This window comes from Berghia stephanieae, chromosome 8 (genome assembly GCF_034508935.2).
Source record: "Berghia stephanieae isolate SIO BIC M18660-M18661 chromosome 8, UCSD_Bste_1.3, whole genome shotgun sequence".
NCBI classification, from domain to species: domain Eukaryota; kingdom Metazoa; phylum Mollusca; class Gastropoda; order Nudibranchia; family Aeolidiidae; genus Berghia; species Berghia stephanieae.
The window spans coordinates 15,671,669-15,696,277 of record NC_088367.1 but is presented as its reverse complement, the minus strand read 5'-3'; the positions used below and the strand labels follow the sequence as shown (position 1 = coordinate 15,696,277).

Sequence of the window (24,609 nt, the reverse complement as noted above, 5' to 3'; positions counted from 1 at the left end):
GTGATGTTCGTGACACAAGTTACCCTGTAGAAATTAAATTGACTTTTTCCCCTTCTCCAGTCGTTTTTGTTTGTACAGTTTTACAGTGCTCCTCGCGACATATTTAAGTAATTTCAGAATCAGTAAAAAGGAAGAAAATAGGAGAGTCAAAAAAATTAAAGATTTGCAATTAAAAGCATATGAGGAAAAGTAAGACAAGAGGGGACTGGTTCAGATAGGGAACAAGTAGATTCCAAAAGCATACTATTAGTGTTCTTAGTTTGAGATTACCTTCAAGTCCCATTCAGACACAAGCACAAGATCCCACTAAGAGGAATACGTTCTCAAATGCTTACAAATCATAAAAGTATGAACAATTTTATTTTTTAAAGATGTAAGAAGAGATGATTTACAAGGAGAAAATATCATCTCCCAAAAATATATTAATACATTTGACTAAGTAATCGTAGTCCAAGACAAAGACAGAGCAACTCAGAAATAGGGGTACAGAAGACAAAGCAAGTGACCTCCTGCCCGCCCGCTATGGGAAGTCCCAAAAAAATCCCACCCTGCAGAGTAATGACTCACTCATTTCTCCTATTGTATACCAAAAAGGGTGAGGAATAGCTCAGATTTTTTTTTTTTAATCTTGTAGGTCCTTTAGTAGTAGTAGCGTATGGCTACACTTCCAAATTCATTTCGTCAACCCAGCTACAGAAGTCTTCCTCCGCCCTAAGAACTGTTTTATATCCACCTGCAAGTTTAGTAACTGGACAGTGGAGGACGATGTGATCGCTGATCTCTGGAGCTGCCTGACATTTCCGGCAGGCATCACTGGTCCCAAGTTTCCATCTGCACATATTTGACGCAGTTCTGCCATGTCCTTGTAGGTCCCGCAAATAACAAATAATTTATATTCAAAGAATATTTCATTTTGATATAAAAATATCTATAAAAATGTCTTAAACCACATGTGTTTACTTCAAGTCTAATCCCCATCAAAAATTAATGATAATTACAATTTCCCTCAATAATTTGCACATCCAAATACCTAAGCAACATAACTTGTGATTTAATTACAGCTCGAAAGAGTTAAAACAGAATGTGAACAATCAATTTATAACATAATAATATTGCTAAAAACAGAATGGTTAGCAGGTCTGAACAAAACAAGACATTAGAATTTCCACAAATTATCTACCGTACCTGTACAGACCTTTTCTGTGATCCTTGTGCGTCTATAATTGGTCAGTTTTAATTGGTCAGTTTTAACGACAAGTGAGCTTTCCTACATTATGAAAAGATTTTCACAAAGTTAGTCGCACCCCCCCCCCCCCCCCTTTCTTTTATTTGTTTTATTAGATCTCTTATATCAAAAAATCATTGTTTATTATCACAAGAGTTTACATGAAATTCTGACATTGTGAGTCAAATGAAGCTTGGTAAAGACAGTTTTTGAAAGAGTGAGAGAAAGTGAACAATGAGTGGTAAAATGATGGGTAAGCCTACTCGTCCTTAGCACTGTGCAATTAAGCTCTAATTTTTTTTAAATCAAGCAATTTATCAAATTTGTTTTACTTTCTACAAATATGATATCTACAAGTCTAAAATTCCATATCAGAAGGTCTTACAAAAGCAACAGAACTCTTGATTTAACAAGTTCGGATCTAACAGGACTTCTGCTCTCACATGGAAAAGAAAAGAGCAATACTGGATTTTTGTCATTTATACAAGTGTATCACCTACCTTGCACTCATCAAAACCCCAGTCTCACTACTGACCTCTTTAATCAAAATTATCAAGCCAATTCAGAAACATTATAAATATGGTTTAAACCAAAAAAAAAAAACCCCCAACTAAATGCGTATCCAACTGATTCAGACATGGTTAGCAATCTAGATCAGAATTCTATTTTTTTTTTTCTTCTTATATTTAACCCTAAGAATAATATCAACTTTACCACAAAATCAAAACCACCTTAAAAACTGTCTTTTTATTTTTTAACATAGATAAAATATATAAATACAAAAAAATTTATATGTATATAAGGTTGTGCCAAAAGGTCGTCTTCGTGAAAGTCACCATCAAAGTACTCTAATACTAGTAAGTTATTTGGAAAATCTTTGGACAAAATTCATTTTCATCAGTTTCTCTGACACAGAAAAAAATGATAAACCTATAATTGACAGTTTAGCACCAATAGACTAGTAAAAAAAAATAGTCTCTCAAGATTTGGACAAAATTGATACTTGGTCCACACATTTTCAACACTTTAAAAAGGTCACTCTACCATAATTTTTATGGTAGATATTCAGTTTTCAGTTTATTCTTAATTATCTGTCCCATAAAAACTGATGAAAAAAAAATTTGTCCTTAGTTTTTCCAAATAACTTAGTCAAGTATTTTTGTGCCAAAAGTTCGAAAATGACCTTTTGGCCCAGCCTCATAAATAAGTATATGAGTTTAGGGAAAGGGGAGGGGAAGAGAGAAAAATAGCCCACACGACGCATCAAAGGAAAATGGTCTGCAAATATTAACAACATCACTTTCACATTCTGATGACTATCTTAGGAAAATGCTTTCATGAAAACAATCCAAAATATAAATTTTCCATAAGATAAGATTAAAAAAAAAAAAGATATTGATCTCTAATCCCCCCCCCCCCCCCCCCCCCCCCCCCATCTTCTATTACTTGAACATGATCTATTGTGTAATCAATCATTCCCCTCCATCAAGCCTCATTCTCTTAGCACCATCGTCCCCTCCTCCATACTCATCAGCTGTAGTTATTGACCTCTTGACCCCAAAGTCCATCCCATTACTGCTTGCAGCGCCCCCATCCACAGGGGGGATATCCCCTACTCCAGAAAGGTCAGGGTCACCCTGTAAAGCACTGAAGCAAGGGGTGGGATTTTCCTTGACAAAGTCCACATACTGGGGCATCAGCTGGGACACCAGCCCTTCGAAACGTTCCCTCACCATCAAGCCTGCCTTGCCAACCTCAGAGGTTTTCTGAGTAAAAAAAGGAGAATTTTTATTATTATTTAAAAACAATTGCAAAACACTTGTTCTAACAGGTTTTAAAAAATGATTTTTACAATTCTTGATTTTCTGAGTTGACCTATCTATCTTTCTGTAATACATTATTTCTCCATCACCAGTTGGAGCTCATAGTACGATATAAGAAATAAATAGAGAGAGGGGGGGGATGGAGAGAGAGAGAGATATATATATATATATATATATATATAATATATATATATATATATATAGAGAAGAGAGAGAGGAGAGAGAGAGAGAGAGAGAGAGAGAGAGAGAGAGAGAGAGAGAGAGAGAGAGAGAGAGAGAAATAGTTTTCTTCCTTCTTTTTTTTTTAAATAAGAAGTGATTTTCGAGTTCCATGATTTTTAAAATTGACAATAAACAAACAAAAATAAAGCAAAACAAATATCTTACTAAATTGAAAAAAAAAAATTCCAAATTAGAAGTTTCCCAATATTCTTACCATGCTAAAACTACAAAACAAAACATATAGTATAGTCCCTCCAGCCGTATACCTTTCCCTAAACTTGCCGACCATTATCTCGTCCAAGACAAACCATTGATCTCGCGTCATTTTGGACACTTGGCGCCAATCTGCCTCAACTAGGCTGACATTAACTGGTAGTGTGAACTTAATTCATATAATCGAGCACAGATGTCAGAATTATGAACACAAGTTCCTGAATCCACATTCTGACCTTTTATCAAATGAACCTATATGACACAGCAAATAATTGGAAAAGTTCTGAGAAATCCAAAAACTGCCAAATTCCATTGCAGATTATCAAAAACCACAAAGCAATGTATTTTTTTGAAATGTGAAAATATAAGCAGCAACATGTTTGTTTTTTTTAAAAACTCAATGAAATAAAATAAAATAAATAATTCCCTTTATTCATCCCAAAGGGAAAATTTGTCTCTATGTCTATTCCAAGGGAAGACTGGAATAACCGAGGCATGAGCCGCAGTGCAGCGCCGCAAATTGAGCTAAGGTGGTAAGGTGACTTGCTGAAGGCCACACAGCGCAGCGACCGGTGAACAAACTGTGTACCTTTCAGGTACGAAGCAAAGACTGTACCACTGAGCCACGCTGCTCCCTAAATTGGGAAAGATCACACAATTCCACTAAACCGACATTCTTACTTAAATAAACTAGTAACCATAGCACAGTTTTTATAATCAATAAAGAGGTATCAATTGACAGAAAAAAGTATTCCTTCAGAGCCATTGGGCCCATGGAACCGTAGTTTAACCCAGTTTCTATAGTGTGAAACGGACAATAGCAATTGCCGGCTATCCTTTGGATAGGACGCTAGTCTATCGCAAAGTACTTTCCACGAAATCTAACAGACTCGGCTACCCATTCACTGCTCGGTGGGCAGGGGGAGAGGGTGTCAGAAAAATTTTTTGTTTGTTGATTTAGGTCTCTTCCAACACAATTGAGGTTATATGAGAGACCGCTGAAACAAAAAAACAAGCAATCTAACACTAACAAAAATAGTACAAATGTAAATCAAAATCATAACCTAAAGATATCATAAGCTAAATTATAAATAACCAAGAACAAACAGGCAGAAGATTTACAGAAAAAAAAATATCCCCTGTCAAAAATACAATCACAAACCAAAGAAGCAGGATAGGCTAGTAAAGGGAAGAAGAAACGACATCACTATCGGATCGTACACCCATGCGAACATCATAGGTATACTATTCAAGGGTGATGCTCCCATCCAACCACCCGCATGTCAGAAAAAATCTCGACTTCACCCAGGATCGATCTTGGTCCCTTTGCGTGTGAAGCGAGTGCTCTACCAACTGAGCTATCAGGTCCCCAATCAATTAACAGAACCAACTACTAACTTTCAGGAAAATCCTTGAACAAATCTAGGACATTATGAATAGTAATGATGCAGATTATGATATGACGATGGTCAATCATCATCAACATTTTCGTAAAATAATCTATTTTAAAGCCGGCTGAAAAGAGCCGGAAATTTGGAAAATCAGGAATGAGAGTTGGCAGGTCTGAACTGAATCAAACATTTTGACAACTTTTTTACCTCAGCAAAAAAAAAGAATAAGCGACTAGCGATACCCAGAGTGAAGTGGTGATATAATAAATAAGGTTTTAATGCATGTAATAGTTCTGAAGCTCGCCATTAAGTTGGCAGTAAAAAATGCTTCACTGTAGAAAGGCTTTTTTTTAAAATACTAAAACAGAGAGCATTTCCCGCTCTAATTCTGCTACAACCAACAACAACAAAAACTCAACAAAAAAACAAAAACAAAATTATATACAGATAAACAGTCTTGACAAACGTGTGAAAATCTCCTTTACCTTATTGTAAATGTGACAGTTGATAAAGACCTGCCTCAGGTCATAGAGGAACCCCTTAATACTCTGGTAGGGATTTGCGTTTTTGTGCTCCAGTCGGGATTTGATGAAAGTGAAGTCCTTGGGCTGGGTGATAATCTTGTAGTAGTTGGGAACTTGCTGCAAAAGAAAAGGTCATTGAAAATAAATAAATAGTCAGGTTTCCATATTCAAACACCTTCGTCCCCAGCATTTTGTCCAGATTAGAGGACATCTGGATAGTGGAATCATTGTCTTAAGTTGCATATGAGACGGTGGTAATCTGAGCCTATAGTTACAGCAACAACAAAAATAGGACTAAGCCGTTTTCATCATTTGGCCAATATGTGGTTAATTAAATTGTTTTTATTTATGTATTTTTAATCTATTCTTAATGGCACAGTCTGAAATAAAGATTTTTTTTTTTCACGCCAAAATTGACCAGATTCAGATTTTTTTCATCAAACTTTTAGAGAAAGATTTTTTTATTTTGGCAATAAATGAAATTTGTGACCAAACTGAATGACTTTACATTATCAAAGCTTAATTATGAAACCTTTCTGAACATCTTAGTATTGATGTGTTTTTGTGTCGACTTTTACTAAAACAGCCTTTTAGCACAGCCTCACATAAAAATTCAATATGTAAAAGAGGCAGGTCTATTATTTGCCCAAGTACAGCTTGATAAATATGCATTAACTTTTCCAAACCTGCATTGCAAGCCACACCAAATAACTAGTTAACTACTACTAGACCTGGAAAAGTAAACTGCACCTATTTCTGGGCCAGTAAAGTAAGTAAAGGTTTAGTTATATAAATCATAGATATGAGGTTAACCTTGAATTTAAAGCATCATAAGTAAGCTTAGTCAGAACCCACCTCTTTATTGACAGGTTCATGAAAAGGAATGCTGGATGGGTGACAAAACAAATCCAATAGGATTCTCTTGCAGACCTAAAGATAAGGAAGGAAAGGGACCATTATATACTCAACAAATCAACAACTTGGTCATTTTTAATTTTCAAATATACTCCTCCAAACCAAAGCACATTCTTTATCATTCATAATTCAGATTTAAAATCTTAAACAAATATTTAAAAATCATAATTTCACTTAATGGATTAGACTGGCAGTGAATGTCCTGATAATCAGAAATGTTTGAATCCTAAATATGTCTCCGTCCATACAAGTGTAAACAAGGAAGCATCTGTTTATGAAGAAAATAAGTTCATATAGTATAGGAACCAGAAGTAGATCAAATTACAATCTATTCTTCTTCTTCTTTCAGATATCTCCCACAGTTTGCAGGATTGCCATAATGAATGCCACATCCCCATGCATCTCGGTTCATAGCATCATCTTCATCCAGGCCAGGTTCTTTCATATCGTCAGTTACTCTATCCATCCATCTAGTCTTTGGGCATCCCTTTTTTCTCTATCATGCTAATCCAATACTTTCTTTCCCGCATACTCCCTCTCTCCTCTCTTAACATGTCCGAACCAGATCAATCTCTCTTCTCTCATCTTTATTGATACATTCTTCACTTCAGTCAACCTTCGAATTCGTTCATTTCTCACTTTATCTTTTCTTGTCCAGCCAAATGACCATCTCATCATCCTCATTTCTACCACCTCAACTTCTTTATCTTGTTTCTTTGTCGTAGCTGCTGTCTCTAATCCATAGAACACCGCTGGTCTTACAACAGATGTATATATTTTTCCGATCAGCTTTGCAGAAATTCATTTGTCACACTCTAGTTACCTTCCTCCAATTATTGCAGCCTCTTTTTAACCCCTCAATCTCCTTGTACAGTTGTACCTAGGTATTTGAATTGGTTTGTCTCTATCACATCCTCTTCTCCTATCTAAGTATATATTGGTGGTCTTGCTCTCTGTTGTCTGATGCACAAATACTCTTGTCTTCGATCTGCTTACCCTTAATCTCCTCCTTTCCAACAACCCTCCAGTTCCTTTTCCGCTCAGCTTTTGTATTATTCAAAAGTACTATGTTATCCACATACGTCATGTTCCATGGTGCCTCACACTGAATATGTTCTGTAAGAAAATCCATTACAATTGCAAGCAGCAGTGGGCTGAGAGCAGATCCCTGGTGTAATCTTACTCTTAAACGGAATGGTTCAGTTGAGCAATGGTGAACTCGAGAAAGTTAAAATAAATCAAAATATAAAAGCAATAACCACTCTACACTACATCCACATTGTCAGACATTAAAACCTGCTAGATAAGATACCTAGTATAAGAGGAAGCAAAATATCAGTCACTCACCTTAATGTCCTGCTCAGTCAAGGCTACTTTCCTCTTTCCAATGGCATTGAACTCCTCATGTTCCACTGACTTGTCTCCCTCACAGATAGTACATACAAATGACCCACTGTAGAAAAAAGTAACAATAGGTAAGGACAGTTATACAACATCATTAATGTTGTTTATTAAATAGTTGATTTGTATTCTTATTATTTATGCAATTTACAATAACGGAAATTTGGAAAAAAGAATAATCAAGACACTAGTATCCTTCTCCACTGAACCATCATTTAATCCTTTACATTCCTTGTGAACATAAGGCTTTAACAGTACATCACCGCATTCTGCTCTGTGTCTTCTTCTTCATTTCTCACCAAGACATTCCAGCCAACTTCACCGCTTCCTCACAAGACCTACTCTACATTTTCTTTGGCCACCCAACCTTCCTTTTTCCCTGAGGGTTCCAGTCCACAGCTTGTCTCGTAATGTCTGTTGTTGGTTTTCTGAAATTGTGACCAATCCATTTCCATTTTCTTGTTGAGATTGTTTGCTAAATTCCTCTTGTTCAGCTTCTAACCACACATCTTTATTACTGATTTTCTCAGGCCATCTGATACTGAGTATGTTTCGAAGACATATGTTTGTGAAGGTTTGAAGTTTTTTACAAAGAGTATTGGTCACTCTCCATGTTTCTGAGCCATACGGAAGGACTGATTATACTCGAGTGTTGTATATTCTAAATGTTTTTCAGTGATAGATTTGTTGATTTCCATATAGGTCTGAGGGTGATAAATGCATGTCTTGTTTTTTTTATTCTATCATCTATGTCTTCATCTGTTCCTCCAGATGTTGAAACAATGCTGCTCAAATATATAAATTTGTCTACGTTCTCTGTTTTCTGTGCATTTATTCTTAAACCAGTCTGTGCTGTTTCCTAGACAAGTCTGTTTGTTTTTATTGTAATTGTTGATGGGATTCTGACAATAAGCAAATATCGACAAAGTCAAGGTCTTCTAGGTATTGAGTAGAGTTCCATTTTATTCCAGTCTTTTTATCTCCAACAGCTCTGCACATTATCCAGTCAATTATTGTAAGAAATATTATTGGCGAAAGAAGACATCCCTGTCTTATTCCAGTTTTAATCTCAAAGGAATCTGAAAGCTTTCCATTATGGATTACTTGGCAGCTTGCTTGATCATATAGTTGTTTATCAGATATGTCATAATGGTGTAGTATTTTCCAAATAACCTCCCCTATCAATGCTGTCAAATGCCTTTTTAAAGTCAATAAAATTCATATAAAGTTGTGACTGTCACTCAAGAGACGATTCTATTATAATCTGGAGCGTTGCTAATTGTACATTATCTGTCATTTCTGAATCAAGCTTACTCACTGCAAAATTTCCCATCAAGTTCAGTTTTCAGCCTTTCCAATATCACTCAAGTGAAAACTTGACTAGGAATTGAAGGAGCTTAATGCCTCGTCAGTTCTTACAATCCCCTAGGCCTCCCTTTTTAGGGAGCTTGAAAACATACCCTTCCTTCCAATCTGAAGGTGTTCGGTTTTGACTCCATTTTTTCAACAACAACAAAAAAAAGAGGGTGCAACATGTCCACTGTGGTGTTAAAATTCGTTTTGAGAGCCTCTGGGGGCTCACTATCTGGTCCTGGAGCTTTTCCATTTTTCATTCCCTGGGTGTTGTATTTACATATAACCTTGTGTCAGATGGAGCCCTATTTAGGAGTTCTCTGAAATGTTCCATCCATCAATTTCTGTTCTATTTCTGTTGTCAGAGGTTGACTGTTTCTATCCTTTACAGTCTTTGCCTTTTTATTACCTGAGAGAGTTTTTGTGATATTGTACAATGTTTTAAAGTCTATTTTTCCAGCTGCTTCTTTAGCTTCAGTAGCTAAATCATTGAATAATGTCCTGTTGTCTTTCCTTGCACTTCTCTTGACTTTTTAGTTTACAATGTAGTATTCATTTTTCAGATCTTTCTTTTCTTCATTCTCTGAACCAGTTGAGAGCTAATAATAGTACAAGGCTATCCCACATGTCGGACGAATCACTTATTTTAATTTGAGTGTACAGTGAATTTCAATTTTGTTCATTTTCCTCCTATTTAATGGCGTAATTTGTCCTCGGCAAGTAGACAATATCTGTTATGACAAGCAGGCATTTCGGGGTATATTTTAGAGAAATAATGTTTATCACTAAAATAGCAGGCATTTAGGCATAACGGGATTAGATGTTGACATCTAGGTGATTACCACTGCACCACACCTGATGAATGTGGGACATGATAAATGGACACAACACAGATAGCTTCTTTCTTAACACCCCCCCTCTCTCTCTCTCTCTGTAAGTGTGTGTATGCAAAATAACTGTTTACATGAGTAAACAGTCTCAATCAGGCTGGCAACAATTTTTGGAAAGGAATTGAAAAATCATTGTGAACAATGTGAAGGGAGGGTCTTTAGGTAACATTTTACACAAAGGTCTGAATTTGACCTTAACAATAAGCTATGATGGATATTATAAGAGTGTCAGTACCAAAATAAATATGCCTAACATATGGCAACTTGAATGAAATGGAAATTTGGTTCCAAGTGGCCTGCTGGAGGGATAAAATAACCTGTGAAGAAGATGGAGCATGATATAAAACTGAGAATGTTGAAATAAGTTGGATTTTAAAAAAATATTTATAATAATCTTAATGTCTAAATACCAGACCGACATTTCAATTTAAAATATAACAAATATAGCACAGAGTGAGGAATTCCCACCTGCTGCACCCATTTATATATATTGACTCTTTAGAATGGCCTGACAAGTAAAACAAGCCTCCCATTGAGAGGTTTCCTTCTTACCTAGGCACACTAGGTATCTCAGGTATGTGACATTGTAGATGGAAAACCCTGGGGCAAGTGTCACAACACAGCACATCTCCTCCGTTGTGACAGCAAGCACAGTAGTCATCATTGGGATCTGCCTGAAGATTGGAAGGAATGGAGAACCCAGGCATACTGTTACCTCCCTGCCAGTTTTCCCGCAGCTCCTCGTCTGTTGGAGACTTGGTGGTTTCTGAAGATAACAGTGGTAAGTAGCGAAAAATTATTGTATGTAACTATACCGTACCATATTCTTCAGCAGTAAATTCTATTTTCTGACTAGCCAAGATCAACAGGGATAGAGAGAGAGAAAGGAAGAGAAGGGGGAGGAAAGGAGAGAGGGCTATAATCCATATGATCAGACCTGCATTAGCCCTCCAGAGCCTTTGGGTCCATGAAGCCGAAGTTTATACAAGTTTTTAAGGGTGAAACGGACAATAGCAATTGCTTGCTACTGTTTGGATAGGATGCTCGCTAGTTTATCACAAAGTACTTTCAACCAGATCTAACAGACCCAGCTACCCAATCACTGCTAGGTGGACAGGGGTGTCAGTAAAAAATCTCAACTGCACCAGGATTGATTTCAGTCATTTTGAGTGTGAAGCGAGTGCTCTACTAACTGAGCTATCAGGACTCCCTGATCAAACCTGTAAATGCTGGAAAACAGAATAGTTGGAACCTTTTGTAAAACTCAAATTTGCTTTTAATACCACTCATAATAACTTTAAGATCAGCAGAATGAAAAACAAAATTTGGTACTTTGAAACTGAGGCAAGCTAGATAGTCGGTGGATGCCAAAATCAAAAGTCGACTGTTAAACTGTAACCAAGAGTCACTTTAAGTAACTCAGATTTGGTACAACCGCAATTTCATGCATCACAATATAACTAATATCAAGTATTTCATGACTGGGGAAAAACAGCAAGTCGGATCTTTTGTAGTGGGTTAAAAATAGCATTCATTGGCATGCTGCCGAGACAGCGAAAATTTTGTGAAATTGGCACATCAACGATTCTTCACAGAGCAGGAGGATCGGGGGCTGCCAAAACTATAAATAGCACAGTCTGAGCAGAGTGTTCATCTTATAATTTTAGTTTAGAACTTTAAAAAAAAAAAAATTTTTTTTTTACTTTTCAAGGAACTCAAGAAGATTGGTGGATGGATTGTTGACCAATACTGGTGACTTGGTAATTCCAATTGGAATCAGAGGATTTACAAGTATGTGTGATAGAGCACATGCCTAAAAAGCCAAATGACCAGAACTGATACTGCAGTCCAGATTACTAATTTTCTGACACCCTTGTCCAAACAGCAGTGATTTGGTACCTAGGTCTGTTAAATTTCAAGAAAAGTAATTTGCGAAAGACCAATGTCCCATCAAAAGGGTAGCAAGCAATTGCTAGCGACCATTTAATGATAGAGACCAGAATAAACTAACTAAGGCTCCATGGAACTATAGCTCTAAAGGACTACTTTTTTTTAACTATTATAAAAAGCTCACCCTCTAATGGATTCAAATTGGTATTGAGATTGGTGAGTGGAGATGGAGCAAACTTATGACGGTTGACAGTGTCTTCTGACAACGGCTTAGAACCACTAATCTGCTCCAAGTTTTCGCTTAGATCCATGGGGACTGCACGAATCACGTCATCCAGATTCTTTTGCATTTCCTGTAACACCAAGGGTTAAAGAAAATTTAGTGGCAGTGATCTAGTTTTTATCACCATAACTATGTCCATGGAAGACAACAGAAAAAATTATATGGATCTGAAAGTAGAGTTTATCTGTGCTTTCGGTTCATATAGTCAACAGAAGTAGATCATGCACCAGTAAGAAGGAAAATGAAAGAACAGTAAAATTCCTAAGCGCATAAGAAAATTTTTTTAAAAGACGAAGGAAATGAGTCTTAAAAGAAATCAGAAGTGGATCCAAGAACAGTATATCATCGTATTTACTCTGGAATCATTTACAAGTAAAAGTCCTTACATACCTGCAACAAGGACCTTCGTCAAATGTTATAAAATAAAACATAAAAACCCTAGCATTATAATTTACAGTGGGAAAAAATACATTTTTAAAAAAAGGATAAATCCTCTGCCTTTTTCCTTTTTAAAAAAAAAAGTGATAAATGTAGATTATAGAAAACGTTTATAAAATAATAACTAAGAATTATAACAAAGAAGACATTTTAAAACCCATTAGGTCATTTACAAAATAATATTGATATTATTGCATGTGGGTCAAAATGCCTTTGTCATGCGCACAAATCAAAACCAAAGTGGGTTGTAAAAAGATTGAGGACAATGATTTTGGAATATAAAATGGATAATACTTTTAGTACAACAAGCTTCTGTCATTCTATCGCTACTCAACTCATTCTTAATAAGTATTTTTTTTTTAAAATAAATAAAATAAAATCGACAATCACTTTGATAACATTGAATAATAGAGAGAAAAAAAACAACTTACCAATACCGTTTCTGACAATTGAGAATTCTGGAAAAAAAAAAAAATTAATAGACATCATTGATGTTGAAACAACAAATGCTAATTTCAATGAATCATAAACATAGGGGGAAAGCCTTTACCTACACCTATGAATTATAGATGCTGGCATGCAAAAGTATTTAGTAAATATAAAAAATATAACTTTTTAAATGACTGGAAAGTGACAGCTACATCACTAAGAATTATTTCTTTGTAAACAACAAATATTCCATCATGGCTAAACAGTAACATCTCCCTTGTAAAGTCAAACCAGAATGCATGTAGTCAGTAACTGAATGGATAGCCATCATTATATTAACTCATACCCAAGCATAATGTGGACAATTTAAACACATTACCCACTTTGACTAGAGTATATTGCATGCCTGACTATAAGCTAAGTTGGATATTGTAAGTGCCTAAACACAAAGAGATGCTGAAGAGGCAACTGGTAATGTATGAAAAGAAAATTTTGTTCCACGTATGAAACATTAACTCTTTTAAGTATGGTAAAACCATGAAAATTCACCATAAATATGGGATAGATTTTACATCAGTTTTCATCTTATTTATTATTTTCATATATACTAACCATAGGGCTGGTTTGAAACATGTTCTGTTTTTCAGTGCGTAGACTAGTTGATGTGATGACACAGTCAGGAGATTGATCCCGCCTTTCCTTCTTGATATCCACCATGGCCGGGATACTACTACCACCACTGGCAAATAAAAAAATGGGGAAACTATTGAACATTGGGAATGAAAGCAAACTAGCTAGTACTTTACTTGTATTTAATACCAGAACATACCATGAAATAATATTTTTGTCTTTGTCAGCTATTTAAATAAGAGTCTAATGTGACAACAGACCATTTTTATAATTCTCACACAAAAAGGCAAAAATTATATAATTTTGAAGTATTTTAATTTTAGAAGTGATTGACTTTTCACTATTTCATTCGTCTACTTTGTAAACAAATAGGAAATCGAAAAAGTACACATCATTTGAATGATTTGTTTTTTGTCAATAAAATTAAAGCTTTAATTCAAATTCTTCATTGATTTTTTTTTTTTTTTACTTTGCCCACATATCACCAACACTTTGATACCAGAATCTGAGTTCCAGTATCATTTGCCAAAAATCAATCTGTAAGCATAAAAATTAGGTCATCATCTTACTGGACTCGACATTTCAAAGTCTATATCTACTATTTGCAAAATTTGGTGTTGAGACAAACAGAAGCTGTTCATATATTTCTCTATCTTTTATTGCTTCCAATAGCAGTTTGGGACATCAAATCAAGCTTGATAGATGAACCTCTTAATGTACTCATATGAATCAGGTCAAGCGCCATAGAATCAATAAGACGTTTTTTATTATCTGTATGGCAAAGCCCTTCAAAATGACATTATATCTTTATTTTTGTTCAAGCATTACAAAAAATGATCTGCATAGACTACTGTTTGTATTATAAATCTTGAAACACTGGGAGGGAAAAAAATAATTTTCCCTTTGCAGTCACTACCAGATAGGAACCAATCCATGGTGGGAAGGGACTGACAGCAAAGGATTTCAAAATGCAATATTATTTCAGGTACATTTACTGGCCCTTACCTCCAACTTGACTTTTGTACTCATAGGAGCTAAAAACATCGAACATTTAACATTTTGTCACATATTGGAAATTTCATTACCACAATGATGATGACAGTCTTCACGAGTAAACAAATATTTTGTTAATGAGGTAAAAAAGAAATTCTTTTGAAAGATGACATTTTTATAAACCAATTAGGACCTGCCATTCTGAAGATGACAATAAAATAGTTTGTTTTTTATCTGCTTGGACCAATTCTGATCATCTTTATTCATTTAATTATATATATTTCTATAATTCATCTCTTTATACATTTATTTCATTATATTTTACTGATATATTTATCTGTTAATACGTTTATTGTCCAATTGAACATAATCTGGATATTGTATAAAGTTTAATCAAGTTCTCAAACCCTACCTGTCAGGTCGTGAATTCACCCCATCATACATGCCTGCACTGGCAGGACGAGCTGGATCTGGAGTCCCATGGTTAGATCTGGAAGAACTGCCACTAACATTGCTACCACTCGCCTCACCACGATATGAGGGGGGACTGCGCATATTTCCTGATACATGACAAACAATATAATGATTATAAGAAGAATGATAAAGGAGAATTGTTCACAAGAACAAATCCTAAAGGCAATCCTTATCTACTCCTTATCCAAGCCTAGAACAGCTAGACCGGCACGTGTGCAGACAGGTGATCCCTACCAAAGTGAGACTCTAGTTGGTTTCTAATTCTAATTTCACTAAGTCATGGAGAAAGGTTTTGATCCACAGGTGAAAAAAACATGCTTTCTGATAAATAAAATCAGGAATTAAGAATGAACTAAACCAAAAAATAGATAATAGGATAGATTGACCTCTTTTCTAATTGTATAATACGTTTCATTCCTTTGTTAAAAATTAGCATTATTATTAATAAAAAACACCCATACCACTCCCGTAACGGTCCAACTTTTTTATATTCTAAAAAATAGGCCCTATCTGGTTCAGCATACGGGAGGGGTTGAATTAAAAGTTTTGTTTCTGATGCATTCACAGCAGTAGATCCAAAATTTAAAGAAAGTAATTGATAAACAGTATTGTTGGTCAATATACAAATATTATTTTTCCCTGTATCAATAATCCGGGATTATCAGCTCAATTCCAGGATGCCGGGATTTTGGCTTGAATCCAGGATGTCCGGCAGATTTTTTCATCTGTTCAGTGTAAAAATTGCCTTCCATTGGTCATTCACCCCAGGCCTGTTATGAGGAGGTGGGACACAACCCGGAAAATCTAGTACCGGAAAAACTTTACCCCGGAATTCCGGGATATCCCAGAAAAGTGGCACCCCATGCAAAGGAGCATACTATTTCCTGCCCAATCAATGATTTTGTTTATTCACCGTAGCAACGACACAATCACAATAACATTATCTCATTATTCTGTAGCGTTTCATTCATCCTGCTTTTTTTTTATAAAGGGGAAGCCTGAAACGTCCACAGTATCTGTTCTTCATCTAATAAATTGAAGCTTACAATTCCAATATTTATCATTATTTTTTCCTTCGAGCTTCAAGCAGCAACATTTTCATTATTGTTCATGTCAAAATCTTCATGAGTGAAGGTGGACATTACAGAAAGATTCAGAGATTCAACTAAAACACTTGGTACCTTTGTGGGTTTCTTGATTGTTGGAGAATACATGGGCCGCAGGTCTGTGATGGAGCCTCATAGGAGTGAACACAGGCCGGGCTGGTTGTGCCATGTGTTGTTGTTGTTGCTGAGACATGACAGGTGGACCACTTAGGGGGAAATGACCTGAAAAGTTGTTGGACCCCTGCATCCCTGAAGAGAGAAAAAAAGAGAATGCAATTTATGCTCATTCAAAACATTGCAGAAAACCCTATGCAGGCTACTAACAGAATCTGTATTGATTTCCAATCAAAAAACATCTCAATTCTTTTTAAAATGATATCAACCTCAATACTATCCTCTTTTAACAGTGATAATTACACGATTCAGCATTCATCATCCATCTATTATTAGATCCTTTGATGTATAAAGTATAAAAACATTTTCAAAAATATTCTCCAGACACATAGAAATCAAAATCTGAATCTGGTCAAATTATCCCCCCCCCCCCCCCCCCCCCCCAAATAAAATTCATTTAAAAAGTGGCATACGCATTTTAACAAGGGCCACATGATAGTACAATACCCCCTTTCGTGCACTACCTTGAAATTGCACTCTATAATCTGGAAATGCTTGCTTCAACAATTTCAGACCATGAGAAACAGAACAATTTAGGACAGAATATAGAGTTGATTGATGCCTTATAAACACTCTAAATTTAGAAACAACTTAAATCAGTTGATTCGTTACGTAGCAGCTGACACACCATGGCCGACAAATTCATTAGAATGCCAGCCCAAAAAGAGATACAGGCAATGGATCAAAAAGACACAATGTGGAAATTTTTGTATCTTCACCTGGCCTGTCCAATAACTTTTAAATCTACATCACAGAAATTTCCAAGGTCTTTATTGATTCCAAAAACTCACATTAATTGATAACTTCATAATCTAAATGATATGTACAATGCATTGTACAATGTTATTCAGATTACAGTGATATGACTGTAAATTGATCTAAATTTGATCCAAAGGTAAACTGAGATACATAATAATTCATTAAAAGAAATTCTAGTTCAATATGAATAGAAGATATCGAACAAATTTGTTCAATTACCCATTCATGTGAACATGAAAGAATTAAAAATGACCAAATAACTTGCTCACCAGACCACGCATGACCTCCCATGGAAGCATTAGAGGACCTTCTGTTGGGTAGTGTGAGTTGTGGAGGTAGGGAGTTGTTGTTGGGTGGCATGCTTGCAACGCTCATGTTGGGTGGACCAGCTGACTGTGACATCTGGTGAACCACTACTGGCTTAGTAGAGACAGTGTGGATGAACTTTGACCATTCATCTCCACCTCCCCCTCCCCCTCTCTGGCCTGGCACAGTCTGACATTGGAAGGTACATTGAAAAATATTTAAAAATTGAATGACAACAATGCATACATTTTCAGGGGTAGTGGGGGACAATTTTTCATTTTCTGAGTCGCACCCATGGTTGAAATTTTTTTTTAAAAAGTGTGTCTTGTATTCCTGTAATTAAGCTAAGCTTATCTGTTCCTTTGTTCTGAAATTGTTGCAATAAAGATTTTATCTTTTAATACCCTCATTACAAGACAGGTTTATTGGATTTCACCTTTGAGGCTGGGTCTTGTGAGATTGTTTGGTTTAAAGTAATGATGATGATGATCTTGTCGTGTAGTGATGATATTGTGGTGGTTGTCGTGTGATGATGTGATGGTGGTGGATGAAGTATTGGTGGTATTGTGGTGGTGGTTGTCCAGCAAAAATTCAAAGTAAAATTCACGACATTGCACAAAAAAATGTAAAACCCAGGAAATCAAAATATTCAAATGTCCAAATTGTCTACTAAAGTCTATGATTGATGCTTATACACAAAAACATCATCTTTCTTTTTTTTGAAACACCATTGAATTCACATACTTGTGTGTGGATGTAGTAGTAATAATAGTAGTAGTAGTAATAGTGAAATTAAATTTAAATTGAGCTTTCATATAGTGCAATACCCACTAAATGTGCTCAAAGTGCTTTACAAGGGGTCCCTGGCCAACAGCAACATTTAACATTTAGGACGGGACATGATGCCTGTGATGTTACAATTTTTTTGGACAAAGACAACACTGTTAACGGCCAGGTACTCATTTTACACCTGAGCACGGTGAGAGAATGTGAGTTAAGAGCCTTCTCCAAGGACTCAACTATGTGCCGAGCGAGGCTTGAACCCGGGACGCTTCCGATCCGAAAGCGAGTGTCATACCACTAGTCCACATAGCCGCACAATAGTAGTAGTAGTAGTAGTAGTGGTAGTAGTAGAAGTAGTAGTAGTGGTGGTAATAGTAGTAGTAGTAGTAGTAGTAGTAGTAATAGTAGTAGTAGTAGTAGTAGTAGTAGTAGTAGTAGTAGTAGTAGTAGTAGTAGTAGTGGTAGTAGTAGTAGTAGTAGTAGTAGTAGTAGTGTAGTAGTTGTTAATAGTAATAATTCTTGTTATTGTATCAATGGTGATGGTACTGTATACTTGTAAAATCGACATCTTCAGAGATAAAGGCGGGGCAGATACTAAAGAAAGGGGAGGAGGATATCCGGGATGTCTGGCAGGTCTGAGTGATTAACACGAGTGCCCCACCTCTTTATCCTCAAATCAGAGGTGTAATTCATTGCAGTACAAGCAGTTGGGAATTAAGGAGCTCTTGCAGTGCAATTGTTTCACCTGTTCAGTGTAAAAATTGCCTTGTTATGAAGAGGTGGGACACAACCCAGAAAATCTGTAACCCTGGAATTCCATGGTATCTCGGAAAAGTGGCACCCACGATTTCATCCAGATTTAACATTTAGCTGTCTCCGCGGAAAATTACAAATGAAAACCCCAAAATTTAAAAAATTGCATGCAAAAAATGCAAAAATTGCAAGGAAAAATTGCAAATTTAAGACATTCTTTGCTAAATTATTAGACATCATGAGCGATTTTTTCTTCATACAACTCAAACTCAATTTCGGCACAAATCCAACAAAAGCCTACAAGAGGATGATAAAGTGCCGTTATTGAAAACAATGAATTATCTACTTCCTGTGTTGTCAAGGGAAGCTACTCGCGAAATCTTTAATAGTTTTGTGTGACGGTGGCAGTAGTATTTTCCTATGTTTAGCATTATATGATTATATGTGACTCCAGAACATGGTAAATTGAAAAAAATTGCGGCAATTGTCAAAATCGCGGTCCCGTTGCGGTAACGGCGAAAAATCGCGGTCGCAAGCGCCGCGATTTCCTGGAGGGACAGATTTAGTAAAGAAAATGACTGATTATGATCAGAGCTGGATTTAAAAAAGCAACGATAATAAAAGCCTTTATCATTTTTATTCTAGTAAACCTCATCACCCCCCCCCCCCTCCCCAAACATTAAAAAAATAAGCTTTTAGCAATTAGAATTATTCATGCATCAATCTTAATCATTAAAATAATGAGACATTCATTCAGATATGAAAACCATCGTTATGAAATCAAATGGAAATATGCCATTAACAGTATTTAATGTCTCCCAGGTTAATCAAACAACTTGTGTAAACACAACTTAATCATCAATGAATAAAATCAAGGGGATATAATGGGATTATAGTTCGGAATTGACAGGTCTGTATGGGAAGTGAGCAAAAGCCTGGATAAAGTAATGCAAATGTACCTGATTAGCCATATGTTGGAGGTGAGGACTTGTGGCACCGAGACCTTGTCCTCTCGGGTCCTGCTGCTGATAGGACGGACTAGTGTTGTGGTGGTGCCGCTGATTTGGGCCACTGCCACCACCCCCACCAGCTAGCTTTTCTGGCGGGTACCTGACACCATTGACAAAGATGGCACCTATCTTACTTAGATTGTTTAACAACCAGTTGACATCGTGCTTGTACTGTATCATCAGATTGCCCTTCAAAGACTGAGGGTCCACCTGGAATTCATTCAAAGTTAAAGTTAGTGATAATATTATTAGCTGCCAACATTTCAGAGAGCATAATTGATTATAAATATTTTTAATGTCCAGCAAAATTTTAAGTAAAATTTATGAGCTCGAAACAAAATTTACAACCTAGAAAAATACAATATTTAGAAAGCAGAGGAGAATTAGATTTCCTCAATTTCTAAGCAAATTAGGATAAAGAGGCCTCTTTGAAATCATTATAATTGGAATATTTCAAGGACTGTAAATAGTTGTGTTAATATGTAAAAGGAAATAACCATGATAAAGTTTATCTTATAAGCATTTCATTGTCTGATTGAGTGTCTCCTGATCAAAGATGTTGATTCAATTTTGTTTTTACTTAACACAATCTCTGTAACAAATAATGAAAGAACGAATAAGATATGAGAACATTTAAAATATATTCCACGCTTACATGCCTAATTTTATGCAAATCCTCAAAGCAGTATGAAAAGTAGTAGTGAAAAAGGCTGCTTGAGGTCAACTAAAAATGCACACAGTTGTGTCATGGGAAGAACTCACCTGAGTATGGTAAACTTTGCGACACTTAGCCTCCACATTTCCTTTGGAGTAGAGTAGAGACATGCTGGTCCCATGCCTTAAAATATCTTCCATGAATTGAATGCAATGGTCGAACTTGCCAATCAGATCTGACACATCCTCAATCTCTTTGTTCAAACGTTTGGTTGCGGCATCAGTGAACGATGCAAGATTGGATAACACACCCCATACAGCCTTTAAATAAAACAAAAATCAATGACACTAGCAGTTATGGTTTAATAGCATCATCTTGCAATTCTAATGGGGAAAGGTTAAAAGGTAACTAATGTAAAGAATGTAAGATTTTTTTTTAAAAAACTTCCAAGCAATACAAGCCAGCAAAAGCATTACAAATTATGGAAATAACAGGGCATTAAAATCATCCAAAGCATAATTTCGAGTAAAATATTCCCCTAATCTGGGGCAATTAATGTGCTACCTCCAGCAACCAAATGATAAATAAAGGCAAAAATTGTCTTCACAATCCATTTTTTTCCTCCATTTTCAATATTATATGAAACCGCTTAAATAATATTGACAAAAAGAGGAGTGGAAGTTTTTAAGGAGGGGGAGGAGGGATTATGAGCAGTTATTTTTTTTAATCTCTCAAACGTTCTATAATATAGATTTCGATCACACCCATTTCCCCCAGAGATCTTGGAGCTCTGAATTTCTATTTTGTGATGAAATTATTAGTTCTTGAAAATGAACCTTGATTATATCTAAAAATGGCATATCTGCGAAAAACCCTCAATATTTACAAGGAATTACGATGAATGTGAATGATGAGAAGAATAGGATACAGAGAAGTGCCAGGTGAAAACAGAATAAAAAGTCACGGGTTCAGTGCCAAACTCAGGATCCAATTGACATGACACCCTCTGCCTGGCAGAGAGAGAAGAGAGAGAGAGAGAGGACAGCGAGCAATCGCACAACTGACAGCTATCCAGCCACACAGAAATATGACTTTCAAACTTCGTACTTAATACCAATCATGCGCCCCGCTACTCTCGACGACTGTGGGGACCACACCTTGGCTGGCTAACAAACCCCAAGAACACTCTATACTGGGTGAGCAAATTAAGCTCTCCACCCTCCTCTGTATGAAACAAGACATGGTAACATATAAACATGTAGGACACACATGAATAGCTCCGGTATTGGGTTGAATAAAATTCTGAAAAAGTGTGGAGCAGGCTATTGTATCAACAATGATGAGAAAAAGGGTGTGGAGAAATGCCAGATGAAAATGATTGGTACTAAGTTTGAAAGCCATATTTTTGTGTGGCTGGATAGCTCAGGCAGTTGTGCAAAAGCTTGCTGTCCTCCCTCTCTCTCTCTCTCGGCCAGATGGAGGGTGTCATGTCAATTGGATCCTGAGTTTGGCACTGATCCTGTGACTTTTTTTTGCTGAATGTGAATGTAATGCTTTTCGTCCTTTTCTTTATTAATAATTGGATTTTTTCATGAAAGGTTTTTCAAATTATGATTTGATATGTCAAAGATGCCCTAGATCTTTTTTTTAAAAGTCCTTATGCAAATGAAATAGATGTATGGAATTCTGACATGGGTGTGTAAACTGAATCATTTTTTTAAAACTTAAAATATTTAATCATAACCTGGAAAAAGTCACTCTGCTTCTGACACAGAAATTGTTTTTAAACTTCTTGTCAAAATTTAGGTTTTGAGAGTATTTTTTGTGAGTCATATACATAAATGTAAATTATGTCTCGGATAAGGTCTCAATTATATCAAGTTTATCTTAAAATGGAAGACTAATTTCTGCTGAGTAGATTGGTATATATCATGACATGTTTGTCTTTAGATGTATTGCTCAGGGCCCTCTGAAAAGCTTCACCCCTTTCATTTTTGCTTGGCCCATAAAATACCATTGTTTTAAAAATTTGAGAGTTAAATCCATATAAGCTGATAAATATCGTTGGAATTCATTATCCCCAATCCTCTCGTCTTCTAATTTGACCTAACCTTTGACATTCTACAACCCAAAATAAACTTTCCAATTCTTACCGTTCTGATTCGTTTTACTAAAATGTCAGCCTGTCTTAGAATGTCTGCCTGAACTGTCTCTTTCTGTTCCTTGCAGTTGAACAACTTCTGTTCAATTTCATCTCTGCTTGACGACAGTTTCGTTCTCTTCTCTCCCATCAACGCCAAACTCCCTTTCAAACGAGCCTTATACTGATCAGCTGCCTACATTTAAAAAAAAACAAAAATCATAGAAATATGTTACATATGAAATTCAAAAAGGTCTGAACTGAGCATTGTGATGACAAACCAGGTTCTGGAATAATAAAAATAATAATAATAATAATAATAATAATAATAATAATAATAATAATAATAATAATAATAATAATAATAATAATAATAATAAATAATAATAATAATAATATTAATATTAATATTAATAATAATAATAACAACAACAACTTAATTGGAGTAATAAATCCCAATGTACACACATTTGGTCCCTAAATAAATCTGTACAAGTGTCAGGTCTGCTTGACCAATTCAAGCTATGTGGAATCAAACCTCCCCTTTCCCATATTCAAATTTACGTGGTTATACCTGATCCAAAAATTGATATTTATGTTCCTTGTGGTCCATCAATTGACAGTCACGACAGGTCATTGCCTCGCATTTTTCACAAAAGAATTTAAGCTGCTCCTGTCTGTGCTGTTTACACATCATCTGTTGCTCCCATGGTGACCTGGTTGTGGCTGATGACACCTGAAACATTTAAAGTAATTAGCATCAGTTTATGTCTAAATCCAAACCCACCACAACGACTAACATATCTGCAATTTCTTTTTGTAAATCAGAAACTCAGGAACAAAATCTGTGCCACCATAAATTGCTACAAATCTAGCATGTTGTAACCAAAACATTAAAATGCTCTGGAATAGGTATAAGGTTTCCAATCCAGGAGGCAAAAATTTACTAAACTTTTACGCAAATACATTGACCAACCCCTGTCTAAACCCTGAACTCAAGTAAAAAGACTTTTTGTACTTAATTTTTTTCCATTTCGCCGGTGATTGGAAAATATACTGAGGGTTTATAACATACTGAAATCCGTAAATATACGGAAAATTGGCAACCTTGGGTAAAACAAATACAACTCAACTACAATTCAAGGTTGAATGAAGTAGAATCAGAGCTTTCTTTAATCCAAGCATTCATTAATGGCTCAAAATCGAAGGGGAATAACATAAACAAATCAGGATGTCACTAAAGAGATATACAAATTAACGAATTGATACCCTCTGTCCAAGAAAGGGTCGATACAAGGATCGGACTGTAACTTCTCTTTTTATTTAGAGCCTCAAATTTTGGAAAAGTGACCTGAAACCTGTTTATCGGCAACTGACTTGGAAAATGAATCACCAGTCATGTGATTTGTAACAAAAAAAAAAAAAGAAGACTAAATGCCATTTTCATAATAGCTAAAAGATAGTCCATGACTTTTGGTACACAACTTTAATCATTCTCTTTCTGTATGACATATCCGCGGTTGATAGGCATTCTCAACAATAACAAGGAATATCAGGGTGTGACTAGTGTCCCAGTGCTAATGACAACATGTTTTGATGATGCAATTTTCATGTTTGTTTTTTTTACTCAGGGGCCAGCATTTTTCAGTCATGACGAATTTATCTTCTTTTTATTTGTTCATTTTGCTGTATACAGAGTATAATAATGTATATTTTTTTCAATAAAGAAAAAGAGTAATATTCATGTCTTCATTGGATCAGAGTTCGCTATATCAAAGTTGCTTTGTATTTCCATCAATATCCTTCTAGAATTCTGTTCAAAAATCCAA

At 35.7% G+C, this 24,609-nt stretch overlaps 1 protein-coding gene across 3 annotated transcripts in view; it reads right to left on the bottom strand.

The window, feature by feature from the left end:
* Positions 1–1,319: 1,319 nt before the first annotated feature.
* The window catches only part of LOC144978246 (E3 ubiquitin-protein ligase TRIM33-like), a 29,400-nt gene continuing 6,110 nt past the window's right edge, over positions 1,320–24,609 (bottom strand). For all 3 annotated transcript variants that reach the window (XM_078924071.1, XM_078924073.1, XM_078924074.1), the window contains exons 4-18: positions 23,355–23,516; positions 22,794–22,976; positions 20,748–20,960; positions 19,935–20,195; positions 17,403–17,628; positions 16,276–16,449; positions 15,033–15,180; positions 13,610–13,736; positions 13,000–13,026; positions 12,032–12,200; positions 10,510–10,723; positions 7,661–7,766; positions 6,254–6,328; positions 5,360–5,515; positions 1,320–2,991 (exon numbers count right to left, since the gene is read on the bottom strand). In XM_078924071.1, coding sequence (XP_078780197.1) covers positions 2,698–2,991; positions 5,360–5,515; positions 6,254–6,328; positions 7,661–7,766; positions 10,510–10,723; positions 12,032–12,200; positions 13,000–13,026; positions 13,610–13,736; positions 15,033–15,180; positions 16,276–16,449; positions 17,403–17,628; positions 19,935–20,195; positions 20,748–20,960; positions 22,794–22,976; positions 23,355–23,516 — 2,535 coding nt within the window. In that variant the 3' untranslated portion in view covers positions 1,320–2,697. The remainder of the gene's footprint in view (positions 2,992–5,359; positions 5,516–6,253; positions 6,329–7,660; positions 7,767–10,509; positions 10,724–12,031; positions 12,201–12,999; positions 13,027–13,609; positions 13,737–15,032; positions 15,181–16,275; positions 16,450–17,402; positions 17,629–19,934; positions 20,196–20,747; positions 20,961–22,793; positions 22,977–23,354; positions 23,517–24,609) is intronic.